General features: G+C 35.7%; 1 protein-coding gene across 8 annotated transcripts in view; it reads left to right on the forward strand.

Annotated features, from left to right (window-relative positions):
* Nucleotides 1-23,134, forward strand: part of TTBK2 (tau tubulin kinase 2) — an 86,214-nt gene that overhangs the window by 37,300 nt on the left and 25,780 nt on the right. For 6 of the 8 annotated variants that reach the window (XR_003527457.1, XM_027641806.1, XM_027641812.1 and 3 more), the window contains 7 exons: nucleotides 12,216-12,281; nucleotides 12,858-12,950; nucleotides 13,934-14,059; nucleotides 17,559-17,716; nucleotides 19,291-19,507; nucleotides 20,856-21,067; nucleotides 22,247-22,850. Coding sequence is in view for 7 of the 8 variants with exons in the window: in XM_027641806.1 (XP_027497607.1) it covers nucleotides 12,216-12,281; nucleotides 12,858-12,950; nucleotides 13,934-14,059; nucleotides 17,559-17,716; nucleotides 19,291-19,507; nucleotides 20,856-21,067; nucleotides 22,247-22,850 (1,476 nt within the window). In the remaining variant the exon portion in view is untranslated. Of the gene's footprint in view, nucleotides 1-11,108; nucleotides 11,215-12,215; nucleotides 12,282-12,857; nucleotides 12,951-13,933; nucleotides 14,060-17,558; nucleotides 17,717-19,290; nucleotides 19,508-20,855; nucleotides 21,068-22,246; nucleotides 22,851-23,134 lie in introns of those variants that run through there. The other 2 variants (XM_027641813.1, XM_027641811.1) reach the window with 2 other exon arrangements.

Here is a 23,134-nt window from a genome sequence, read left to right on the forward strand (position 1 = left end):
AAAGTAAATAGTACTAGCATCTGTTTGTTTGGTTGGGGTTTTTTTGAGACAAAGAATAAATTATTCTTTTTGGGTGTAAACCTAACTTCATACAGCCTTCAATTTCTGTGTCTCTATTTACATGGTGAAAATGGAAAGTGAAGGTGTCAGCTGTGGTACAGAAATAGAAAACCTTGAGGGACAAAATCTGAAGGACATTCGCATTCTTAACATCATCAGTACTGCAGATAGCAGTTGTCATCACTCTTGTTTTAAAGTGAACATTAGCCACAGCTGTTCTTTGAGGTACTATTAAATTTAATATAAAGAAAGCAAAATGAAAGAAAAAAAGAAGCTGATGGTCTTTGCTGTTAGGGAGATTAACCTTTGAAAAATAATTTTAGGTCATAATTCTTTAAAAATCTACAAGTTCAAATGTTGTGTATTATCACAGGCCTGAGTTTTGTGGTCTTTTATTCGTGTGCATTGCAAATTCTAAATAACTACATTGTATTTGTTTTACAAAGAAGATAGTGTAACATATGCAAGCTGATGTGACAAAGCTAGGGAGTACCAATTAAAAACCTATCCACAAGTAGGTGGTGTTTAGATAAAACCTTTTTATCTCAAACATCAGTGTTTTTCTACTCAGTATACATGTTTCACTGACTGGCAGGCTAGAGAATTGTTCAGATCAACAGCCAATCCCCTTCGTCTGATGATTTGGACTCACCAAAGGTAATTGAAGGATAAAACTCCTTTTTGTTCGATTTGTTTCTTAGCTTGAAAGGTGGGCTTCCTCTTTGAGACTATCCTGATTAGTGGGTTGAAATGCGTTCTGAGGAGACTCTTTTTGTATGGAACTGTTGTATTTTTGATAAATAAGGCTTTTTAGGTCAAAGGGAGAGTTAGCCTATGGCTGCATTCCTCATCTCCCCACCTTTCTCCTGTCCTTCCCAATGACTAGATTTTAGGTCATCCTTCAGTTGTTATTTAAACAAAACAAAGAGCTTCATCAGAGTTCTCACCATCATAGGAGTTTTTTTAACGTGACCTTAATTTCAAGTGTCTAAATTTTTCTGTATTTATTTGCAAATAAGTAAAAAAATAAAAATTGCATTATTTTTAACATACATTAAGGAAGTTTACAGTATTTTACATCTAACTCTACAGTTTGTTATTTTTTTTTTAGCCTGGAAATTTGAAATCTTAAACATTACCAGACTGGGAATTCCTGCTTTGAGAACAGCTAGAAAATGTAGCGCTGGTTTCTTCTGGTATGTTTTGTATTAAAGCAGTCACAAAACTTACTCTCTGAACGCTGACAAAAGTATTCCAATCCAAAGATGATAGCATATCGACCTAAATTTTCTGAGGCATTACTCACACTCTTTACTGGTGACCTGTCAGTAACAAAAATTGTCTCTGACTTCTACTAAAACAGAAGATACACCAGCTGCTGTACAGTCTGACCATCAGAAAAATGCAGTGAAAGCAATTGTGAATGCAAATGTTTAGATCTTTTTATTGTCTAGGGAAGCAGTTACAAATCTGTTCAGATCAAACAATGAACGTATTATTCTATTCAGGTGGTTATGTACAAAATCAGCTCAGTGCTCTTTGCCTTTCTTCAGTACCCTCAGGTTCTGAGGATTTCCAGCAAATTTTGTCTTCAAATTTCACTTTAGGGTGACAGGTGGTGTCCTAGAAATGTACTTTAAGAAGCTGAATTCTTAAAAAAAACCCCAAAACAAACACAAAGCCCCAAACAAACAAGAACCAATAAAAAAATGAAAACAACACCCCCCAAAAACCCAACCCTGCACAGAATGCTGCACAGAAATGTGTTGGTAGATAACAAAGCAGAGCATTGTATCTATTTTGAAAGCTTTGGAAGTCTATTGTTCTTCAGTTAAGTACAGGGAGTGAAAGTATAATTTCCTTGTATATTCATATTTTCGTTTTGTTTTTTTGCTTGCGAAAATTTGGGAATGGTTATACATTTGATTTGCATGATGTTTCTTTTTAATAATATTCTGGATTATCTTTATTGCTGAGCAAGACTAGAGAATACCTCCATCTTATTCTGCCTTACCTCCTGTCATCTTGGCAGAAGAATTGCAGATTGTTTATTTCTGTGTTTGGAAGAGAACATTGTTTTTATGGTACTGAAAGAGTGGAAGCTATATTCATTAAATGCTTTTTATGATGGGAAAAAAGGTGGGATAGTGGGATTTTAAGAACTGGAGGAGCAATAGTGAAGCTCCACTGCTGTAAGCAAAACAATCACTGCAAATCTTTTGTCCTCTTTGAAGGCAATTTGGATTCACAGACTGTTTAAAGATGGATTGCTTATATATGCTTCTCAATGTTCTTTTCAAGCAAATGCTTTTATAGCAAACATTGATATAACTTTAAGAAAAAAAAGACTAAGAAGTGGTCCACAGATAGTATTGACTAAAACTGGTGCAGTTTTCTTTGTTTACCTCAGTGCCAGGATTTGTGTTAGTAACTACTGAATGATACCTTGACTGCATGAATTTATTATAAGTAAGAGTCTGTGTACTGGAAATTGTTCAAGAATAGTTACTGAACATTGCATTCAGATTAAAATTTGGATTGAAGTGAGACCACCTATTAAGTTTAATTGATTGGCAGCCCTTTGGTCAACTTCAGAGAATTGTGCAATTGATCAGGTTTTGGTTTTAGTTAAAGAGCAGGAAGATACACTGTTTCTTTAGCAGTTCCTTGATGCATCTCTGTTTGGAGTGACAGATTGAAGCAAAATCCGAGGACAATTAGGAAATGTTTATGAGTACATTACTAAATGGCAGTGGATTACATAGAAAATGATTAAATAGTACAAAAAAGTTCCAAGGAACCTTTTCAATTCTTAGCGCACCACATCAAGCATATTATAAATAATTGGCTAAAATACGTTAACAGGTCTAAACAGACTTCTCTTCCATACCTGATTAAAACTGTTGAAAGCCCGGTACTGCAGGGTCCACGTCATTTTGTTAAATGTACTGTTCAGTGGTTGTTTCATCCTGTTGAGGAGCATTTTGTTGCTAGCATTTACCTTATGCTATCTTTTCTCAGTCATGTTCTCTCTCAGTTCCTAACAGTACGTTACACAGGGATATGATTAGTTGAGGATTGCATGTGTGCACCCAAACAAGGAAAATCATACTTATTTTTCCACTTGAAATACGTTCATCTTCCTCAGCTGTACTACTTGTCTCATATTTAACATGTATTGTCATTTAAATGTAAAGTGCAATTTTTGAGCTCCTTTTCATTTCATTTTTACCTGCAAGTTGTAACTAAATCTTATTATTTGCTGAGAGAAACTTTTGTGAACTTCTCTAAAATTTATCCACAAGCCTTCTCCCTTCTGATAAAATTTTCATCAATCCTTAGGTTATTTGCTTACCAGTTATTGCAACAACTTCTCTTTAGCCTCCTCCTTGCACTGATACTCTTGTGTGAGTAGAGTTTACTGGAGTCATGTCTCATTAATAGTCGCACTGCTGTATAGTTAGGCTGCTGTTGTCCTGGCTGCAAGTGAGGAACATGACAAAGAAGTGTTTCTGTAGGTGCTATGTTACTGTACATGTTATGTCACAAAGAACAATTTGAACCTGACAATATTGCTGTTTTATCATTTTCTTAACCTGTTTTTGAAAAACACAAGTACTTGAGTAGTTCAGCATGCATTCTCAGGCTTAGCATGGAGGTACCCTATGATGTGGAGCAAGAGCTATGTGACTATTCAAGCATGGCACAAGAAGCTCTCAAGAGCCTTCCAGTTCTCCCAAAGGACTAGTCTGCTCCAGCTCAGCAAAGGGTTCTCTTCGTTACTGCTCTATCAAACTGATAACACCATCGTTCTCTCCTCCTTGCTGTCATAGAAAGATTCAAACTATGGGAAGGGTGGAACAGGCTGCCCAGAAGTCACCATTCCTGGAGGTATTTAAAATATGTGGATATGGCACTTGGGGATGTGGTTTAATGATGGACTTAACAGTGCTGGATTAATGGTTGGACTCAATGATCTTAGAGGTCTTTTCCAACTAAATGATTCTATGATAGAGGAAGAAAAACATGTTAATAGGTTCCTATCCTTATAATAGCCCCCGGAGGCTTTTACACACTGAAATACTTCAGAGTAGACTATTTATACTTTATTTCTTCGAGTGAACACACCATTATCTTGCAACATAATTGTTTGGAACAAGGAAGTGACAAAAAATTACTTTTCCTCCTCATCAATTACCTAAAAGCTATGATATACTGGACACCTCTGCACTAATGGTTACAAAGTGAAGACCTGTACGTAAGAAGTTCCCAGAATGAAATGTCTATAACTGGGCAATCCTAAATTCAGATTTTTAAAAATTTCTTCAGTGTTTATCTAACAAAGGCAGAAATGAGTGTGAAGAAACACTGAACACATGACATCACAGAATGGTTTGAGTTGGAAGAGACCTTAAAGATCAGGTAATTCCAATCTCCCTACTGGGGGCAGGGATGCCACTCACTAGACCAGGTTGCTCAGGGCCATATCCAGCCTAGACTTGAACACTTCCAGGGATGGGTCATCTACAACCTCTCTGGGCAACCTGTTTCAGTGCTTCACCACTCCCTGAGTAAAGAATTTCTTCTAAACAAAGCTAAACTTCTTTCAATTTTTCACTGTTACGAGCTTTCCGTGAACATAGAGCAGGTATCTAATCATGAATTTTGAGACCAGCCTCCTAAACAGCCACCTCTCTTTGCTTCTCTTCAGCACTTTGTGCAAGAATTCAAGAGCTGGGACTGTAAATAAGTAATAGATTTGTACTGAACTTGCTGTGAATCAGCAGAAAGACATAGAATGAATAAGAATTCATAAGCAAAGGAATATTTAAAAATTTTAGTGTGTAAATCTTAATTTATTTGAATAATGTTGTTGCACCGATAGTGTGTTTTGCAATTAGAAAAATCAGTTCAGCTATTGTGGCACAAATAAATGTAAAAGAAGGAGCAATAGGCACATATGTGATATAATTCAGCTGACAAATTAGAATGCAGTAAGCTCCTGAAATTAGAGTTGAAAACTATTTACTGTATGTTCTTTGTTTGTAAAATAAGTATTTTTATTAATAAATAATGATTCAAAAGTAGTGTTGGAAGAGAGGACTGGAGTAATTTTTTGGAAACCTGACTATCCCTTCCTATGATAGCCCCCTTCTGCTTTTCCATGTTTATTAAATTAAATTTTGTACCTTTTGCTAAAGAAATGATCTAAAGAACAAATGTTTTTAGAACTATGTTTTCAGTTTTTCTTCACTGAATTTGCATCAGTCAGACTACATTATATATACTTTTGGAAATAGGTGAGGTTTGCAAGATTCCATTCTAAATTCTGAACTAAGCATTTGATAGTTGATAGCTTTTTAAAGAGTGGACTACTTGAAAAAAAAGCTTGTTTCAGTAAATGGAGTTCCGCTGAAGAGTCTAAGATGACATATTACAACATTATATTTTCTTTAAAACTTTCAGTTCTGTAGAAAAGAAGTTACTGTATAATATCACAGTCATTCAGTGCGAGATGTAAACATATAAGGTCTTTTTTCAAAAGGCTATAAAAACTCCTTTAATTTTTTCTCTTATGTCCTCTAAGTCATCAAAGACTGGAACCTACTTACTGTACAAGGTTGGTTATTTGCTGAAGAGACTAAGTCAAGAGCCCTTTGTTTAATTGGTGTATAAGTAATCTGCATGAGTTGAAAGAATTATGACATAGTCATTTGAGGTTCCATTTCTGAATTAGTGATAATTTTATAGGGAAGACAAGGGAGTTAGTTTGGAGAGATTTGTGCAGGCATTATTTTTAATAGATTACAATAACTATTAAACTGCTAGGTTTCCAAAGTTTTTGAAGTAATGCATTTCTGTGATACATGCACCAGTGACAGATCTATGCAGCTATAATGATATATCTGTTATACCTACCAGTATAACACTAATTATTGTCTGCCATAACCTCCTTCAAGGACATAGAGGGGTATTACTTAAGGCACAATCTTATAGAGTATATATGTAGCATTTTCAGCATCCACTGAGCATGATCCTTGCAAGTTTGGTTGTATTACTGACACACAGCTGGTGTCTAGTGTGTGATAGTACAAGGTCAAAAAGACAGACAGGTAGTTAATGCAAAAGATGAAAAAAGAGCATTATCAATTGACTTGGTGACAAAAGTAGAATGGATACATGAATTTCATGAGGTCTGACGTTGTTTTGTAACATGTCAATTGAATAATCTTGCAACAATTAAATAAAAAACTTTAGAAAATCATGTGTGGTTGTTTGTTTGAGAGTAAGATTCCTTGTGCCCTGGCGTTTGGGGTAAAAAATAAAATAGAATACACAATATTAATGTCCTGCCTGAAGGAACAGTTGAGAAATAGTTGAGATATGAAAAATTATTATAATAAAATACTTTGTAACTGTTAGGGTCTATTGGGGTTTTTTTCTACTTTCCTATAGTGTGCAGAACACTGATATTGTTTCCAAATAATCATTAAACAATTTAACTTAGAAATTTAATTTAAGCAGTCTGAAATGTCCTGTATAACTGTTCTGTATTCTGATTCAGCAGTTCCTTTATTTTCTATAGAACTAATAGATGCTCAGGGGAATAGGCTGTAACAGCCTTAAAAAAAACAAAACCAAACCAAACAAAAAAAAAAAAAAAAAAAGAGAAGTTGTTTTTCTGCTGAGATTTGATCTTATTTTTGAAAGAAATTTTTCTATGAATGGTGAAACTTATTGTTTTGTGCTTCTCTTATGCCCTCCAAATTTCTTAGTATTTGCGGCTTCATACTACACCGTCCTTTCCCGACCAATACATGGTTACACTTCTGGGATTAGGCATGTACTTACTTGCCATCTAAAATTAATGCTGGTTGACCAACTCAGTGGTGTCTCTTAAGATGGATGTGAACCATTTTAATTGAATTTTAGCTGTCTGTCTCTGTGTCAATTTACTAATTTGAGTTCTGTCTTTAATCACCAATTTTCATTAAACTTGCAGGAACTGGAAGTCTTTGAGAGCTGTGCTATTTGTCTGAAATTAAAAACTATTGTAGTGGAAAGACAGATGGTTTGGTCCAGTAAGATTTGTTTCCTGGTGAAAATAGAAGCAAACCAAAATCGAACTGGAAACTTTAGTTTCCAGTTCCTTCTGAGCTATGAGCTAAATTCTCTGCTAAGTTATGAAAACTTATTTTGTATCGTTTAAGAAGGAAAATGTGTTATTTTATTGTTGTGGTTTAATCTCAACCTCTTGCTTATTTCCCTCACCCCTCTTCTGCCCCTGTGGGATGGAGAAGAGAATTGGAAAGAGGGTATATTTATGTACATTAGCTTGCTTGAGATGTTTTGCTTTCCATCATAGTTGAAATAAGTCTACTACTTGAAATAGTCTACTTCTGGATTTATGTAGCTCTTTAATATATGGTGTAATTGTTATAAATACTTAATAAGATATGTACAAAAGAATTAAAAATTAAGGTATTGGTTCTTCAATCATAACTCTGCTAAGAGCACAGAACTTCCCATAGTGCAGAACAACTGTAAAATTTTGACTTACAGAGATAAATAAAACAATATTCTGCCCTCTGGGGAAATTCTGTGCCAGAGCAAAGCTGGTTTATGCAGAGTCTTCCTCCTACAGTAATCTCTGCTTCAGCTCATGGTATAAGAGGAAGAAGAAAGACAGACTGTATAGGGCAAAGCAAAAATAGACATGGCAGATTTATCCTGTGTGTTTCTTCACTGCAGCAAGTTCGAGACAGACATTTAGTAGGTTGTTACCATCTCCAGCCCACCAGATTTTTTGTTTGCTCATGAATCAGCTTTGGAACGATCGTCATTTTCAGCTTAGTGCATCACATTGGCTGAGTAAATACTCCAGATTGAAAACTGAGTAGCTCAGGAGCTTGGTTTATGTATCAAGTACTGCTGTCTTAGAAATGGTGATGCTCTTTATAGCACATGTAGTAGGAGTTAGTTTTCATTTGTCACCACATGTCTGTTAGAACTCACAATAGCAAAATTTAATTGTACTGTTTAGATGTTAACTCAGCTTGTTACCCAGCTTCTGGTAGCATAGGATCACACAGCTGCAATCAGTTTTTGGAAATCACATTTGTTTAGGTAGATCTGAGTCTAAGTAACGTGTTATACCAATAGCTATAGGAAATGGGTTGATAAAGAGTTATAAGTGCGAGTACTAAATTATTAGTGTCTGGTATGGATTTTAAGATAGAACTGACTGTGTGGGTTTGAAGAACTGTATATGCAGTGAAAACTAATTAAGATGTATAATACATTTTTATGGCAATCATATTTCAACTGCTTCATCTTTTGTTACCCAGAAGATCCCTGAATTTTTCATCTATTTTTAACTGGTGCTAAAGCATGCTGGGCATTACAGTAGATTGCAAACCTATATCCCCCGGAAAGGTGGGATTGGAATGTGAGTTGTTGAAGCTATTTGGTATGAAAAATGTTTGAAAAAATTGGAACTGTGCGTAGTTCCAATCATGGAAATATATTCCTAGTGGGCATAAGAACTAGGAAATTGACTTTTTAAAGAAAAAAGATAAAAAAGGAGGATTCTTCTGCCTTTAACAAAGGAAAATAGGGGTAACATAGGTGGCTACTTCTCTACTCACCCCCACGTGCTTTTGAACTCGGCTTTAGAGGCAACACTGCTGGCTTCTCAGTGCAAAACCTAGAGGCACTTAAGAATACTCAGTCATTGCCTGATTGATAGGGAGAACCATGGTGTGTGTGAGATATAATGTAAAGAATCAGTATTGCTTTATTTTTTCATGTTTGTTATCTATTTTGCATGAATGCAGTAAGTTAAGTTTTTGCTCTGTGTAACGTTTCCAATGTTGCCCAGAGCAATAAACCCGGAGACACTGAACTAAGGAGAGTGATTTGCTTCCACCACGCCTCTCCAAAGAAGACCACATTTGCAGACAGGTTTGTAAGCATAGTGTCTCCCAGGAATCTGCAAACCTGTATGCTTAGAGGAAATGGTTCACTTTTCTAGGAACTCCTATTTTCCTGCATCTAGTTTATCTAGATGCGGGAGACATTGTCAAGTGTTTCCAGGGCAGGGCCACCTGCAAAGAAATCTGATGTTACATTTAGAAGTACCTTTATGAGTAGAAAAATTCACTATGGTCATTGAATTTGCTTCATGTGCATGTATCTTCAAAATAATTTATTTTAACCAAAATTTGAAGAGTTTAGTGACAGTAATCAAAACCAAGACAATCCTGACTTTCAGATCACTGCCTGAGTTAATTATATTAGAAAAACTTTTTTAAATGTAAACTGACCCAAGCAAGGTACAATTTGGTTGAAGATTTGCAAAGTATGTTTTGGAGATGTCCTGAAACAAAATCAGATGATCAGTAATAGCAGAGGAGAATTTTTATTTGAAAAAAATGCAGTGAATCATCCATGAAGTTGCTGTTATCGCCTGTAGTATTTCTCTTTTGCTTCATGAGATGCTGTAAGATGTACGAAGAGTTCTGAAACAGCAAATGCTCAGAAGTCTGTATGTTCTATTCTGAATTAGTCAAACCTGATTTAACCTACAGAACCATCATTCACTTTGATAGTGACATGATAGAGTTATTTTATTCTTGTCGTGTGGCATTGTAATACCACTATTAAATGGTGACCAGATGCATTACTAATTTCACTGTGTCTTAAAATATAACAGAGTTACATATACTTTTAAGTCAGATTATAGAAACTATACTTTAAGGCAAGAGGGAGTAAAATGATTTAGATATCCTCGAGTAAATAATTCAGAATTCGCTTCATGATAAGCTCATAGATAAAAGCACTACTCATGCTTTTTTTTTCTTCTTTTTTTTTTTTACCCTTTCCCATCCAGGTGATTCTCAGATAATTGAAATCATCTTAGGACTAGTAGAGATGGCAGTGACTTTAACATTCAAAGGCATTTGAATAGGTACATAATGAAATTCCTCATATGGACTTTTCTCCCCCAGAACAGAACTGAAATAAGTCAGATTGTTAGGTTTTGTAAACTGAATGGGATAATTTAGTTTTCATATGACATTTCTTAGTCCTTTTTTATTGCTCTGTCCAGCAACTGAAGCATTTTTGTCCTAGTTATCAAGTAGGAATTGAAGTTGTTATGCTAGAATAAAAGCCTCATTTCATCCTAATTTTCATATTTTTCATTATTTTCAGAAGAATGGAAATATTTAACTTAGTAAAACTGAATATAGTAATTCCTTTTTAACATTCATACCAGAGACTGAAGATAGTAAGCATTTGATTTCATCTTCTGAAACTATATGCTCTTGAAATCTATGGAATTTGTATTTTCAACTGTTTTAAAGTTAAGCTCTCAGTGCCCTCTTGGAGAAGTGCTATTCATTAAACTGCATCTTTTTGTAAATTTATGTGCATTTTGATTGTCTTGGCAGTGATACTATATTATTCTTACTTGCATGGTTTGCCAACCTGCACAACTACTAAGAAGGAGATTTAAGTGCTTTTTTTTTTGAAAAATTTATTTCTCCAACTACAGTATTGTTTCAATGCAGGATAATGTTCAATATATGATATAAGATGATATAAGATTAAAGACAGTAACAAGACAGACAGACAATTGAGTCTGTCCTGCCTGAACATGACATGTGTTCCAAGCACCGTTTAAACTTTACAATAACATGCAAATGCTAAGATTTATGGAATATCATCTGAGAACCTCTTCATGTTAAGAACATCCTAGAAGGTATTCTCTTAACTAATGCTGATTCAGCTCTCATCATACTACTCTAGCAGATGTTGATTATATGGACTGTTGAATCCTTTATTAAAGACTTTGCTGCATAATCCTGCTGGATTCAATTGGCAGAGTTATTGACAGCCATAACAACTCCTGATTTATTTAAATGGTATTTCTGTATAGTGTCTGTTGGTGGATAAGAAAGAATTATACCTATGTATAGGTAGGGAGAGATGGAAGTGTTTTATCTTAATTTGTGTATTGTGGTTATGTTTGTGTGTGTATAAAACCAGACTTTTCAATGTATTGGCCAAAGTTTTTTAAAATCTGAAGAATTATCGTGAGTCTTAGGCAAGCAGACAGATTACCAATACCTCTTTAAATACAAGTCGGAGGTGAGATAGATAATTGAAGCTTCCTATGTTCATTGTTAGAAGAAACAAAAAGAAGTATTGATTGGGAAGATAAGACTGCATAAAAGAAAGCAAGTTTACCAGTCCTGGCAGTTCTGTCTACATAGAATGATTAATTAGGGAGGTAGCATGGATTGGATATCTGCCTTACGCAAAGTAATAACACCACGGTTTGATTTTTTTTTTTCTTTTTAAATTGTAAATGTCTACTAATGATGACTGTTTTCAATTATATAATTCTTTCTGTAATGTTTTATTTGAAGAAAAGAAGCATGGGAAAATGTATTCTGTGATTATAAAACACCAATTGGCTTATGATTGTATGATATCTAGACTGTAAGGGAGGAAATGCTTGTTTTGAGAAACTAGAAAAGAAAGAAACATTTTAAATTGATACCTGCAGTGCAGCCTTTGCTATTTATTGCTCAGCCATAGCTTTGAGACTTACCTGTGGCTTACTCTGCTCTTGGAATTTCTCAAAAAATTGGTTGGTTTGCTAGTTAAGAAAATAATTTGTGAAAATATTGCTAACACATTTCAATAAATGGCTGGTTGTATGTTCATACCACATAATATTGGTGTATTTTAGCTAAGAGGAAGAAGTTACGGTTTAGATCCTGTCAGAATTTAAACCCTCAAACTTCTTGTTGTTAGAACTAAGAAATAGTTTCAGCATTGGAGAAAAAAGAAGAATATTTCTGCCATATGACTGTGATGAGGAATGAGGTAAACAGGACATGATGCCTGTGGACAACAAATACTGATGTCAATAGATCATAGTTTATAAACTATCACATACTTTAAAAAACTGTGACAAATGTCACTTGTATTTCCACTGAGAACTTGTAGAAATATGGTAAACTGAAATATAAGTCTCAAATGAGATATGTTGTGGCTCCATACTCACTTTGTGGATGCCAAGTTAAGTTGTCAGAGTGTTTATTTCTGACAATGAGAATCTTTTCTTTTTTATTCTTTGACAGCCACGAGCTGTCGCTGGTTTTCGTGGAACGGTACGATATGCATCAATCAACGCTCATAGAAACAGAGTGAGTATCTCAACCTGTATCATACATATCTCACATAGCTGAAATAAGTCAGTAATGCACTTACTATTCATTTCCCTTTTTTGTATTCTTATATATGCACTTATGATGTAGAAATTAATAGAAATTACAAATTTTGTGAAAGGATGATATACTTTACAGTAGTCGAGGATAGAAAAGTTCTTGGTGTAGAAATAATAATGGTTTTAATAGTTACCTTTGGTGTTCAGCTGTATTGTAAGTTAATAAACTAAAAAGGTGAAGTTACTGTGTTTTATGAAGTACATAATGTCCAGTACTTTGTCTTAACATCATACAGTAAAGAAATCTGAATAAACAGCTCTCCCAGTGTAGATATTTGTAGTGTCATTTTAACACATTTCAACTTTTGTTGTTTCTCTGTGGAAATTTACTTGTACCTTTCTCCTTAAAATAGTTGCTGGACTTAATGAAACTTGTTTTGCAGTGTAGATTATATTAAATTTTATAATAATTCAACTCTTGAGCAGCAAAGAATTTGTCTTCCCTCCTGTCTTAGGTATTTGTAATATACAGCAGAATAATATTTCTTTTTCACAGGAAATGGGTCGGCATGATGACCTTTGGTCTCTATTCTACATGTTGGTGGAATTTGTGGTTGGGCAACTGCCTTGGAGAAAAATAAAAGATAAGGTAAACCTGGGAGTTGAAACCAAAGAGCATGAGGGAAATATACTTCTGGATTCCGGGGAAATGCTGTGATAAAGATTCCGCTAAGAATTACTGGTTCATTAATTTTAACATGAGGTTTTCCAGTGTTTTCTAGTGCTAGTTCTTGTCCCTGGTGTCATGGTGTAAAAAGCACTCAAATTTTATGAACTGTCCTAGGCAGGAAGTAGGTTTACCTGTAGATTGAAAATGTTTTAAATAGCAAAAGTAAGTGTATATTTGCCTCTTATTTCATTATTCCTGTTTTCACTTGAGTACTTTATTTCACCTATCACACCTATTTCACCTATTACACCTATCTCTTTTGATTACTTGTGAAATGGGCTTTTCTTTTTTGCTGGTGAACAAAAGTGAATTGGGCAATATTCGGTAGTGTTTAAGTCATATATCCTAGGTGAGGTATACAAAGAAACATCATCTAATTAGCCTGTTATTACTTCTTGCAACTTCTTCTGAAATTATACTGAAACCTGGTTACTCTCTGACGTGGTTTGTGTAGATGACAATGTGATATATAGGTGGCAGCTCTTTTTTGGTTGATTTACTCATGTTACGTGACTGGATAAACACCAAAAAATGACTGAACTTCAGATGATGCAACAGGATATTTAAATCTTTAAAACATACATTCTGGAAAAGCTGGAGTGTTTAATGACAATCCTTGATATCAGAAAGCATTCAAACACAACACAAACACAGCAGAAAATTAAATGACTTTTCATATTGAATTCGAAGTTTGTACATTATTTTGCAAGTGTACTGGGAGCAATGACAGAATCTCTTATCTTTCTATCTGATGTAGAATGGCCTTTCTCAGTACCATTCATTGTAATGTACTGACCTGTCTTTCTGGCTAGTAGTGTGTTGAATGGCTGTAACATAGAATGTAAATATGTTGTAGCAGAGAATGAAGATGTGGTAATGTTTGTTGTGTTACTTACTCCTAGGAGCAAGTGGGCTCCATTAAAGAAAGGTACGAACACAGACTTATGTTGAAACATCTTCCTCAAGAATTTAACGTCTTTCTGGATCACATTTCTAATTTAGATTACTTTACAAAGCCTGATTACCAGGTAAACACTTGTACTGTTTTGTCTCTCTGTTTTATAAATATGAGAATTTTATGCTGTTTCATCTTCAATTTTCTTTGATTTCATTGTGTAATCTTGGTAGTTGTTATGGTTTGTGCCACCACAAAGTTACTTTAATGACCATCTACTGCCACAGAAACTTTGTGGTTCAGATATGTCTTTTTTTTTCATTTCGGAAATGTAAGACCATTAAGCTTCTAAAACAATTGACAAGATGCTTTTCAGTCAGTATTCTGTTAGGATACTCTAGTATCTAGTGGGTGCTCTGTAAGTTAAATGGAGTAGATTGTTCTCTCAGTGATAGTCATTCTGGCAGTTTTCCAAAGTCTGGAACTCAGCACCTACAGTTAGAGCATAACATGCACTCATGGTGGGTTTTTAATACCAAAGTACTGCCTACAGAGATCACCAGAAAACTAGTAATTTTTCTTTGTCTGAGAATATTACCTGCTGAAATGAGCAGCCTCTACTCAGCGATAAGTTGATATGTGCCAACAGGATATGCTGAAGAATGTATGTCTTAGTGCTGACCCATGATTAAACAATAAATAAAGATAGAACTTTTTTCTATACCGGTTTGTGGAAAGCAGCAGAGGAATGCTTGGGAAAAGCAGGGAGGGAGAGACTTGAGAGGCTTTTCAGTCTCACAAATTGTGGGAGAAGTTGAACTGATCTAATAGCACACCACAACAAGTTGTCCCTGTGTTCCTTCCCTCAGGCTCCCAGAAACACACATTCCTGTTAGCTTCCCACTTGTACTACTTGTCTGCCTCTGTGCATTTGTTCAACTCACTAACTCAGCAACACCAGAAGGAATGATTTTCTGTTGGTGTTCAAGTTGAATTGGTTCAACTGAATAAATAAATTATTCTTAATAAGTCTGGAATTGTAACTTTGATAAGAATAATTCCAGTGCTTTGGATGGTAAGTTTAACAAAGAAATCAAGATATATTAGAATTGAAATAATTTCAAATCTCAAGGAATAACTAATTTCCTGTTAGCAAGTGGACTTCTTTAAATGTACTGGTATGTTTTTCTGCACATTTGGAAAACAGACCAATTTTTGTGCACTATCATCATGGTTGGGCTTCACGAATGAAGATTTTGGGAGGGCTCTACCCACGTTTGTCGCAAGCGCGCTGGTGGCTAAAAAGGCCAATACGAGACAGGCACGTTCGGTTGCAGAAGGCACAGCAGAAAGACCCCTTAGGTGGTATATTCTGCAAGGCACGATTCTTTCTGCTTTGTCTTTTCTCCTCAAGGGTGATCCTGCGTGTGTTTTCAAAAGCATCAGCAGCGTTATAGATGGTGTGTCTCCAGACCTCCTAATTGGAGGCCAGAGTAGACCAGTTATGATGATCAATATGGCCAAGGCTGAGATGTTGTTTCAGGGAGTCCTTGTATCTTCTCTTTGGGGCTCCTCTCTTGTGGCAGCCAGTGGCAAGTTCACCATAAAGCAAGATCTTAGGGAGGCGGTGGTCCTTCATCCTTGAGACGTGCCCTGCCCAACACAGCTGTGTTCTCAGCAACATGGCCTCAATACATGTGACTGCTGCTTGTTCTAGAACAGATGCATTGGTCCCATAATCTGACCAGTGGATGTTTAGGATTGTACGGAGACAGCGTTGATGGAAGCGTTCTAGGAGACGCAGGTGGTGGCAGTAGATGACCCATGATTCAGATCCGTATAAGAGAGTAGAACTAACTTGAATGTAAAAAAACCCTCCTTATTAGAAATACAGAAAATGTTCAGCAATCCTGAAAAATAAATACCTTGGGTTTTTTATCTTTTCTATTACAAATTTCCATGGAAATTGTCCTGTAGTTTACAATCAAGGAAAAAGATTTTGATGTTTTGTGTGCCTAGTTATAAAGATACATCAGATTTTTTTTTCCTATGATAAAAATTATTGATTGCAGAAATTTTGATGTTGTATGGACAAACCTTGATTATAGACTGGTAAATATATTTTATTTACATTATGTGTCCAGGATGATAAAGCATATACACAGGCATATTTTTGCTAAACCTTTTTCTGTGTTCTATTTATATCTATCATAGTACATGCACTCAGGGATTAACACGATACCAGGACAGAGTTTTTCCATGATTAAGACAGCCCAGTAATTTACAGTCCTATGGTTGTCATGGAACATTTGCAGTTGCATAGCTGCATCCTGAGCCTTACAACACAGTCTTGCTCATGTGCTTTAGACCAGAGAAGGGTTTTATATAGAGCACTGAGAATGTTCTTTTAAACTCTGGTGTGTCTTAACTTGTGTTTGCAGAGATGCTGTTCCTACCTTCTATATGTATCATTCTTTGTTTGTATTTATGGGTAGGCACTGAACAAGAACGTATGTATGTCCCTGGTTGACATCCCTGCTTTGAAGAGTTTACCATCTAAAATGTTGATGACATAGGCCCAGAATCCATATGTGGTTTGGCAGTGTCAGATATTTATTTTATTCAGGTATTAGTGCACACATTGCTTCAGCCTCCTGATGTTAAGCATTTGAGTTTGAATTATAGCAAAATTTCATTAAAACATTTAAAGGAGAATAACTTTAAAAATTACTTCAGAGATACTGGGTAAGTTTTACAAGAAGAGGAGAATAAAACAGGGTACCTAAGGGACAGTGTGAACTGTGGCTTTCTGGAATTCAGTAGGGTTACAGAACGGACTGGGATGACTGGCACACGGAAGATTCTAGAGAGTAAGTTACTAAAGAGTATGCCCAAGGATACTGTAGAAAAATTTTCAGCATCCTAGGTTGGAAAAAAGGGTGAAAGCTAGAGTATTAGCTTTTAGGGAAAAAAATAAATTTAGAAATGTTAGCGTAAAAGAATGATATGGACACAGCCTTCCCATCAGTGACTAGAATGAGACAGTTTTTTTCATGAAGAGAGGAAAGTAGATGCAGTTTCCTTTCCTGTCATGGTCACAAATTTTTCTAAATGCTTTCTCATAGTGTAAAATGAGGATGGAAAAACTTAGACAATTTTGTGGGATGAATGTCAGTATTAGATGAAGTAAATGATCCATGGTTCTTAATGACAGAAATGTATGAATTAGCAAATCCTTCCCTACATCTCATTCATTTCCTTGGTTTCTCAATGCTACCAAATATATTCTTTTCTCTTCCTCTGCTGGAGAGCCATTGTATGCTATTCTGCAGCAATGTAGTCTCATGCTTCTGTATGTGTGGTATTTCTCTTTTTGTGGAAGTCTATGGTGTATCATTGCCTCATGCCTGATAAAAAGACAGATGTGGGTGGATTTTTTTTTCTTCTTTTTTTAAATAAAAAATAGAATTTTGTGTATCGTGAGTTTGAAATCTTGAAAAATGAGAAGTGGTTAACATTAAGAACTAGTTTGTTTTTTTTAAATCGTTGTCAGTATTACAGGAGGATATTTCTTAATTACTTGTTCTCTTGGACAAAAATGAAGCTTATTAACTTTTTTTTTTCATTTTCAGCTTCTCATGTCTGTGTTTGACAACAGCATGAAGACATTTGGAGTTATTGAAAGTGACCCATTTGACTGGGAGAAGAGTGGAACGGATGGCTCTCTGACAACGACAACAACTTCAACCACACCTCAGTTACACACTCGTCTTACACCGGCTGCAATTGGGTATGTATGCACATCGTGGTCACTTAACCACAGAGGGGCTTCCTACCAAAAGGAAATTGTCTCCATAATTCAGGAGTTTTTTTCTACAGAATGTTGAATACATAGAGGAGTGAAGGTTTGGGAGCATTTGAAGTATTTCCCTTTTTAGGGTTCCAGTTTATATTATACTTAAAGATCAGCACTGCATCCTAAAATTATAGCAATAAAAAAATTATACTCCAGGAAATTGCATATAAATTTGCTCATTCATCCTTTGCTAAATCATATTTTGTGAAACTAAATAATGTGTCCTGAGTTTAACTGCCTGGAAATTTAACTGCCTGGAAATAAACCCATTGTTTTCTGGAATAAAATTCTAGCTACCAATTCCTTATAACTTTGAAAAATTAATGGATCTTTGTAAGAAATTTGGAAATAGATTTTGATTGTGTTTAAAATAATATTTAATGTTGTATTTGAGACATTCTGCAATAAAGTAAGTTGGATAAGATGTGATGTTTAATAATACCTGTACTCAGGGGATTGAAGAATATAAGAGGTGTTCATGGGTGAGGAGGAAGACTAGGCCTATTCTAGGCCTTGAATAGATCAACTTTTAGCTAAAAATCACAAAGGTGGGAGTTTTGACAGTGTAGTGAGGCTGAAAAACACCAGAATTTCATGTATTAAATTCTCACTATTTCAAAGTAATTTAAAAAAATTGTTAAAGTAAATATCCATCAAGATACCAACTGGCTATACTATCTAACTGTTAGCATTACACAGGTGTGTGGTGTGTACGGCTGAACGCACTGATGCTGACAGGGATTTTGCACATGGATCAGTCCCACTATCACACTAAGCATCACACTAGTTATTGTTAGTCTTGGCTGCAATTAACAGTTTTGGCGACTCTAAAAGAATGACTTAATTGACCTTGTGAGCCTTCACTTTTTAGGACTGACATTGCTTCAGTTTCAGATGTTGAGCTACACCTTAGCCCTATTCAGCCTCAAGTCAATGGGATTACAGAACTTTGATTAAAATATAATGTCATGTTAGTGTTATGCTTATGTTTTGATTATCAATAATTGGAGCAAAATAGCACTTTGATAAAAATAGTGATTAAAACTGCATTTAGTTCGCTCAGTAATTTTTCTTCCTCACACAGTATGTTTTGTTCCTCTATCAAATATTTGGGTAAAGGAAACTGTATGATGGAAGTTGCCATTAATTTTTTTGAATAGAAGAATATGTATAGAAGAGTCAGGAGTGAAGCTGAGCCCAGACATGATCTCTAACAAATTTTCTCTCAAGTGGCTTCGAAAACTTTCTAAAAAACACCTTTTAAGTGATTGGTTTTTTGACTTATATCTGTTGTTATGTGCCTAAATTAAAGAAACATAAATTGTGAAAGCCAGAATGTAAGGGGTTTTATATTAAATAATTTACAAGATTTAGTTTTCTACATAAACATGCTTTTCCTTATAATTTTTGTTTGTTTGCTTTTTAAATAGAAAATAATTTCTGTAAACATGTGAGGGTATCAAAAATTTTACCTTTCTAATTTTTTTTTTTTTAAACTGCTTTTGTAGAATTGCCAATGCCACTCCTATCCCAGGAGATTTGCTGCGGGAAAATACAGATGAAGTATTTCCTGATGAACAACTCAGTGATGGAGAGAATGGTATTCCAGTTGGTGTCTCACCAGAGAAACTACCTGGATCCCCTGGCCATCAGCGTCCTCAGGAAAAAGATGTTTGGGAAGAAATGGATGCAAACAGAAACAAAATAAAACTGGGGATCTGTAAGGTACTTTCAAATCTGCAGTGTGAAGAACATCTTTGAACAGTTTCCTGTTTTCGTAGTGCACATAAGATATAATTAATAATGCAGCAATGATACTGATTAGCCAGATTTATGGTAGAGCTAACACATTTTATATACTGAAACAAACAGACACACTTTTGGGCCTTGTGTCACTTCATCAGGTCTCTGATAAATAGCTTGCTGATCATTTGAGATGCTTTGTAGTTTACTCATGTTCATGTTCTTCAGACACAATCTTGATTCTTGCTCACTGAATGAAACCAAAGCAAATTTCCTGCATCTTGCTTGTGCAGAACCTAGATACTAAATGTACTAAAAAGAGTTTAATGTTCTTCAACTGGCAGATTAGTAGTGTGGTTGGTAGTATCCACTGAATTAACTTGGTAGTTTTGTCTCTGTAAGATATTATACCTTTGTACTGATCCAGAGGTTCATGGGCTAATCTTTGGAAGAGAATGCCACTTTATTTTCAAAAGTGGTCTCTGAGAATTGGTTGCTGTCTCCCTTACTCACAATCATAGTGTTTCATGCTCAAACAAATATAGCCCTATTTCTTGATTAAAAAAATGTTTTTAATGTGAAGTATTGGTACTGAAATGTTCTTTATCTAGGAGAGATGTCTAGTTTTGAAGCTGTCACTTCTTGTTTGCTAGAAAAAAATGCACTGTGGGAAAGAACAAGGCATGGTGCCTATTTTCAAATATACTAATTTGTTTGGGTTTTTTTTTACTGAAGGGGGAGAAGGGTTTAAATAAAGGCAATTTCTATTAACTATACCTGTAGGAACTAAGGATGATCATGATTTTCCAGCTCTAAATCATGCTCAGTTAGTATACAAGGTGGAACGTGGTTGGACTAAAACCTATTTTGAAGTCACAGAAATACCTAGTAGATTTAGTTTGTAACAGTGTTACATGCTCCAGAGGATCAAAAAGATAGCTTGGAAGCTAACTTCTCTGTAATAAAAGGACTTGACTGTAAAGCAGATCAAAGATGCTACCAAGTACCAGGTTTCAGACTATTATTAAAGAAAATTTCAGAGATGGGTGTGAAATATCAGAGTCAATTTAAGTGTAATTACTTGGGTTTTGAGACTGCCATTTTCAGACCTACCCAGAACTAGTATATTACTGGTATTTTGTCTGTTGTAGGTGTGTGCTGAAGAGCATATCTAAACTACATTAAGTACGTTGTGAACTTAAGGACCATTCCAAATACAGCTTGGCTTTTCACATACTAAAAACTTGAATGATATTCATCATACAGTACCTTGTCTTCCTCTGTTTTGCTACTCCTAGTGATTTACATTTTTACTTTACGGTCTGCACAGGCTGCCACAGAGGAAGAAAACAGCCACGGGCCAGTGAACGGAATGCTTAATGCGCCGAGTCTCGGTTCTCCAATTCGTGTTCGCTCAGAGACCACCCAGTTAGACAGAGATGTTCCACTGGTGCGAAAGTTACGTTCAATTCACAGCTTTGAACTGGAGAAGCGTATGACATTGGAATCAAAGCCAGACACTGATAAGTTTCTTGAGACCTGGTAAAGAAATTATTTTATTATTATGCTTACATCTTTCAAGCATGTATAGTAAGGATGCTATTATCTTTCCTTTGCCCTGTGAAGACAAGAAATGGAGGTGCTGAGTATGTTTATGCAAGCTACAGCAAAATATTTTCATAATATTGATCAATTAATGGATTTCACTACTTGGCAGCCTCTTTGAAAAAAGATCAGTGGTAGGATACAGCTAAAGTCAAACTTCCACACTTGGGAATTTTGTGTTTCAAGACCAAGTGGTGTAACTCTGGTGTTTATTAATTTTTTCTTCAGTGACATACTCTTTACAGTCAGTACAACTCATCCTAAGTAAGAATGATGACAGCAGGTGCTCAACAAAGGTAACATGAGATTAGGTTAAATGACATGAGAAGGAAAGTTTTGCAGAAAGTGGAGTTAATAAGTAAAGTTAGAAATTTTCCTGCATGCAGCAGGCTTAGTTATGCTCAAAAGTGTTGCATCAACATAAAAAAACTTGATAGAAGACAGAGATCTTAAAATGGAATTTGAAGGTAGAGAAGAGACAGATGTACAAAAGCAGATTCAATCAGTTGGCCTCTATGTAGAAAGAATAACGGGAGAAGGACACAGTGAAATCAGACTGAAGGGTAGAGGCTGAGTGGGGACAGTAGAAGCAAGCTGAGATGATGACAGTGATTCCATCTAAATACTTCATAGCGGAGTTAGGAATCTGAATTTGTTTGATGAAGCAAATTATGCAAAGCATAAGTAAGGAATCAGTCAAAATAATAAATAACATTCTTCTTGAAAGCACCTAATAAGTGCTGCTGGAAACATCTGTTTCTTCTACTTTGAGTATCTGCTTTGTAACTTAAATTAAGTACAGTGGACCATCTGGTGGTAGCCTCATCACTGAGTTTTTATCCATTCACTATTCTCCCTTCTGGTAATTATATTTACAATACAATATGATATGTTACAGTGAAAGTTATAATATGTGTACATTTCTAAGACCATCCGTCCCTTTTTACTTGACATCAGACTTGCTTGTCTCAAATTGTGGAACCACTGTAGATTGTTCTAAAATATGACAACAAATTTTTATATAAATCTAGTTTTCTCCTACCAAAAAACCTTAAATGTAACTTACAATATTTAATTAATTCTTAACTAACTCAGATATTAACTTCTTTTCTCAAGTTTGGAGAAGATGCAGAAAGACTTGAATGCTGCGACAGAGACTCCTGCTGCTGCTGTTCCTCCTCTTTCTCAGAAAACACCCCTTCCTGCTCCTGGGACTGCTCGCATGGACCATGTTTGGCACTATGATGAAGAATATCTTCCAGATGCTTCAAAGCCTGGGTCAGCTATTTCTCCAGACCATGCTGATGGTGTTATGAGCAATGGATTTGTAGCTGTTAACTTAAGCTCCTGCAGGCAGGAGGTTGATTCTAAGGAATGGGTGATAATAGATAAGGAACGGGACTTGCAAGACTTCAAGACAAATGAGGCTTTAGGGCACAAAATGACCGGAAGTCCCTCAGATGAAGAGCCAGAGGTACTACAAGTTCTAGAGGAGTCCCCTCGAGAAGAGCAATCCAGACAGGGTGGTTGGGCAGGAAACAACGTCAATGGCAAGAACCAGACTTCAGGGGTGGAGTTTGTTCTAGACATGGAGTGTCATCCTGCTGCTTCTGAACAGCTTACAGATAAGTTGGAACTTCTGTCTGGAGCTGCTGGACAGCTTCTTGCGGCCACCCCTACAAGTCCTATGGAAGCTCAGGCAGAAGGAGCACTCACTCCGGTAAGAGAAACGATCACTGTTTTATTGAACCTGTCTTTATTCAGAATTATTTGAGGAAATAGTAAAGGCAGTGACTAAAATACAATAGCGTAACAGAAATTCCTAGTTTCAGCAGATATGGGACTTGAGGAATGATCTTCCATGTTCTGTTATACAAGGGTCTACATTCACCTGTGGAAGTGGCTATTAATTCTGCAGGTATGATCCGTAGAACTGACCTTGTTTAAAAAGAAGTTATCTACCTGTGTGTCTGTCTACCTGTGTGTCTGTCTACCTGTGTGTCT

Source organism: Corapipo altera, unplaced genomic scaffold, assembly GCF_003945725.1.
Source record: "Corapipo altera isolate COAL_440 unplaced genomic scaffold, ASM394572v1 23b, whole genome shotgun sequence".
NCBI classification, from domain to species: Eukaryota; Metazoa; Chordata; class Aves; order Passeriformes; family Pipridae; genus Corapipo; species Corapipo altera.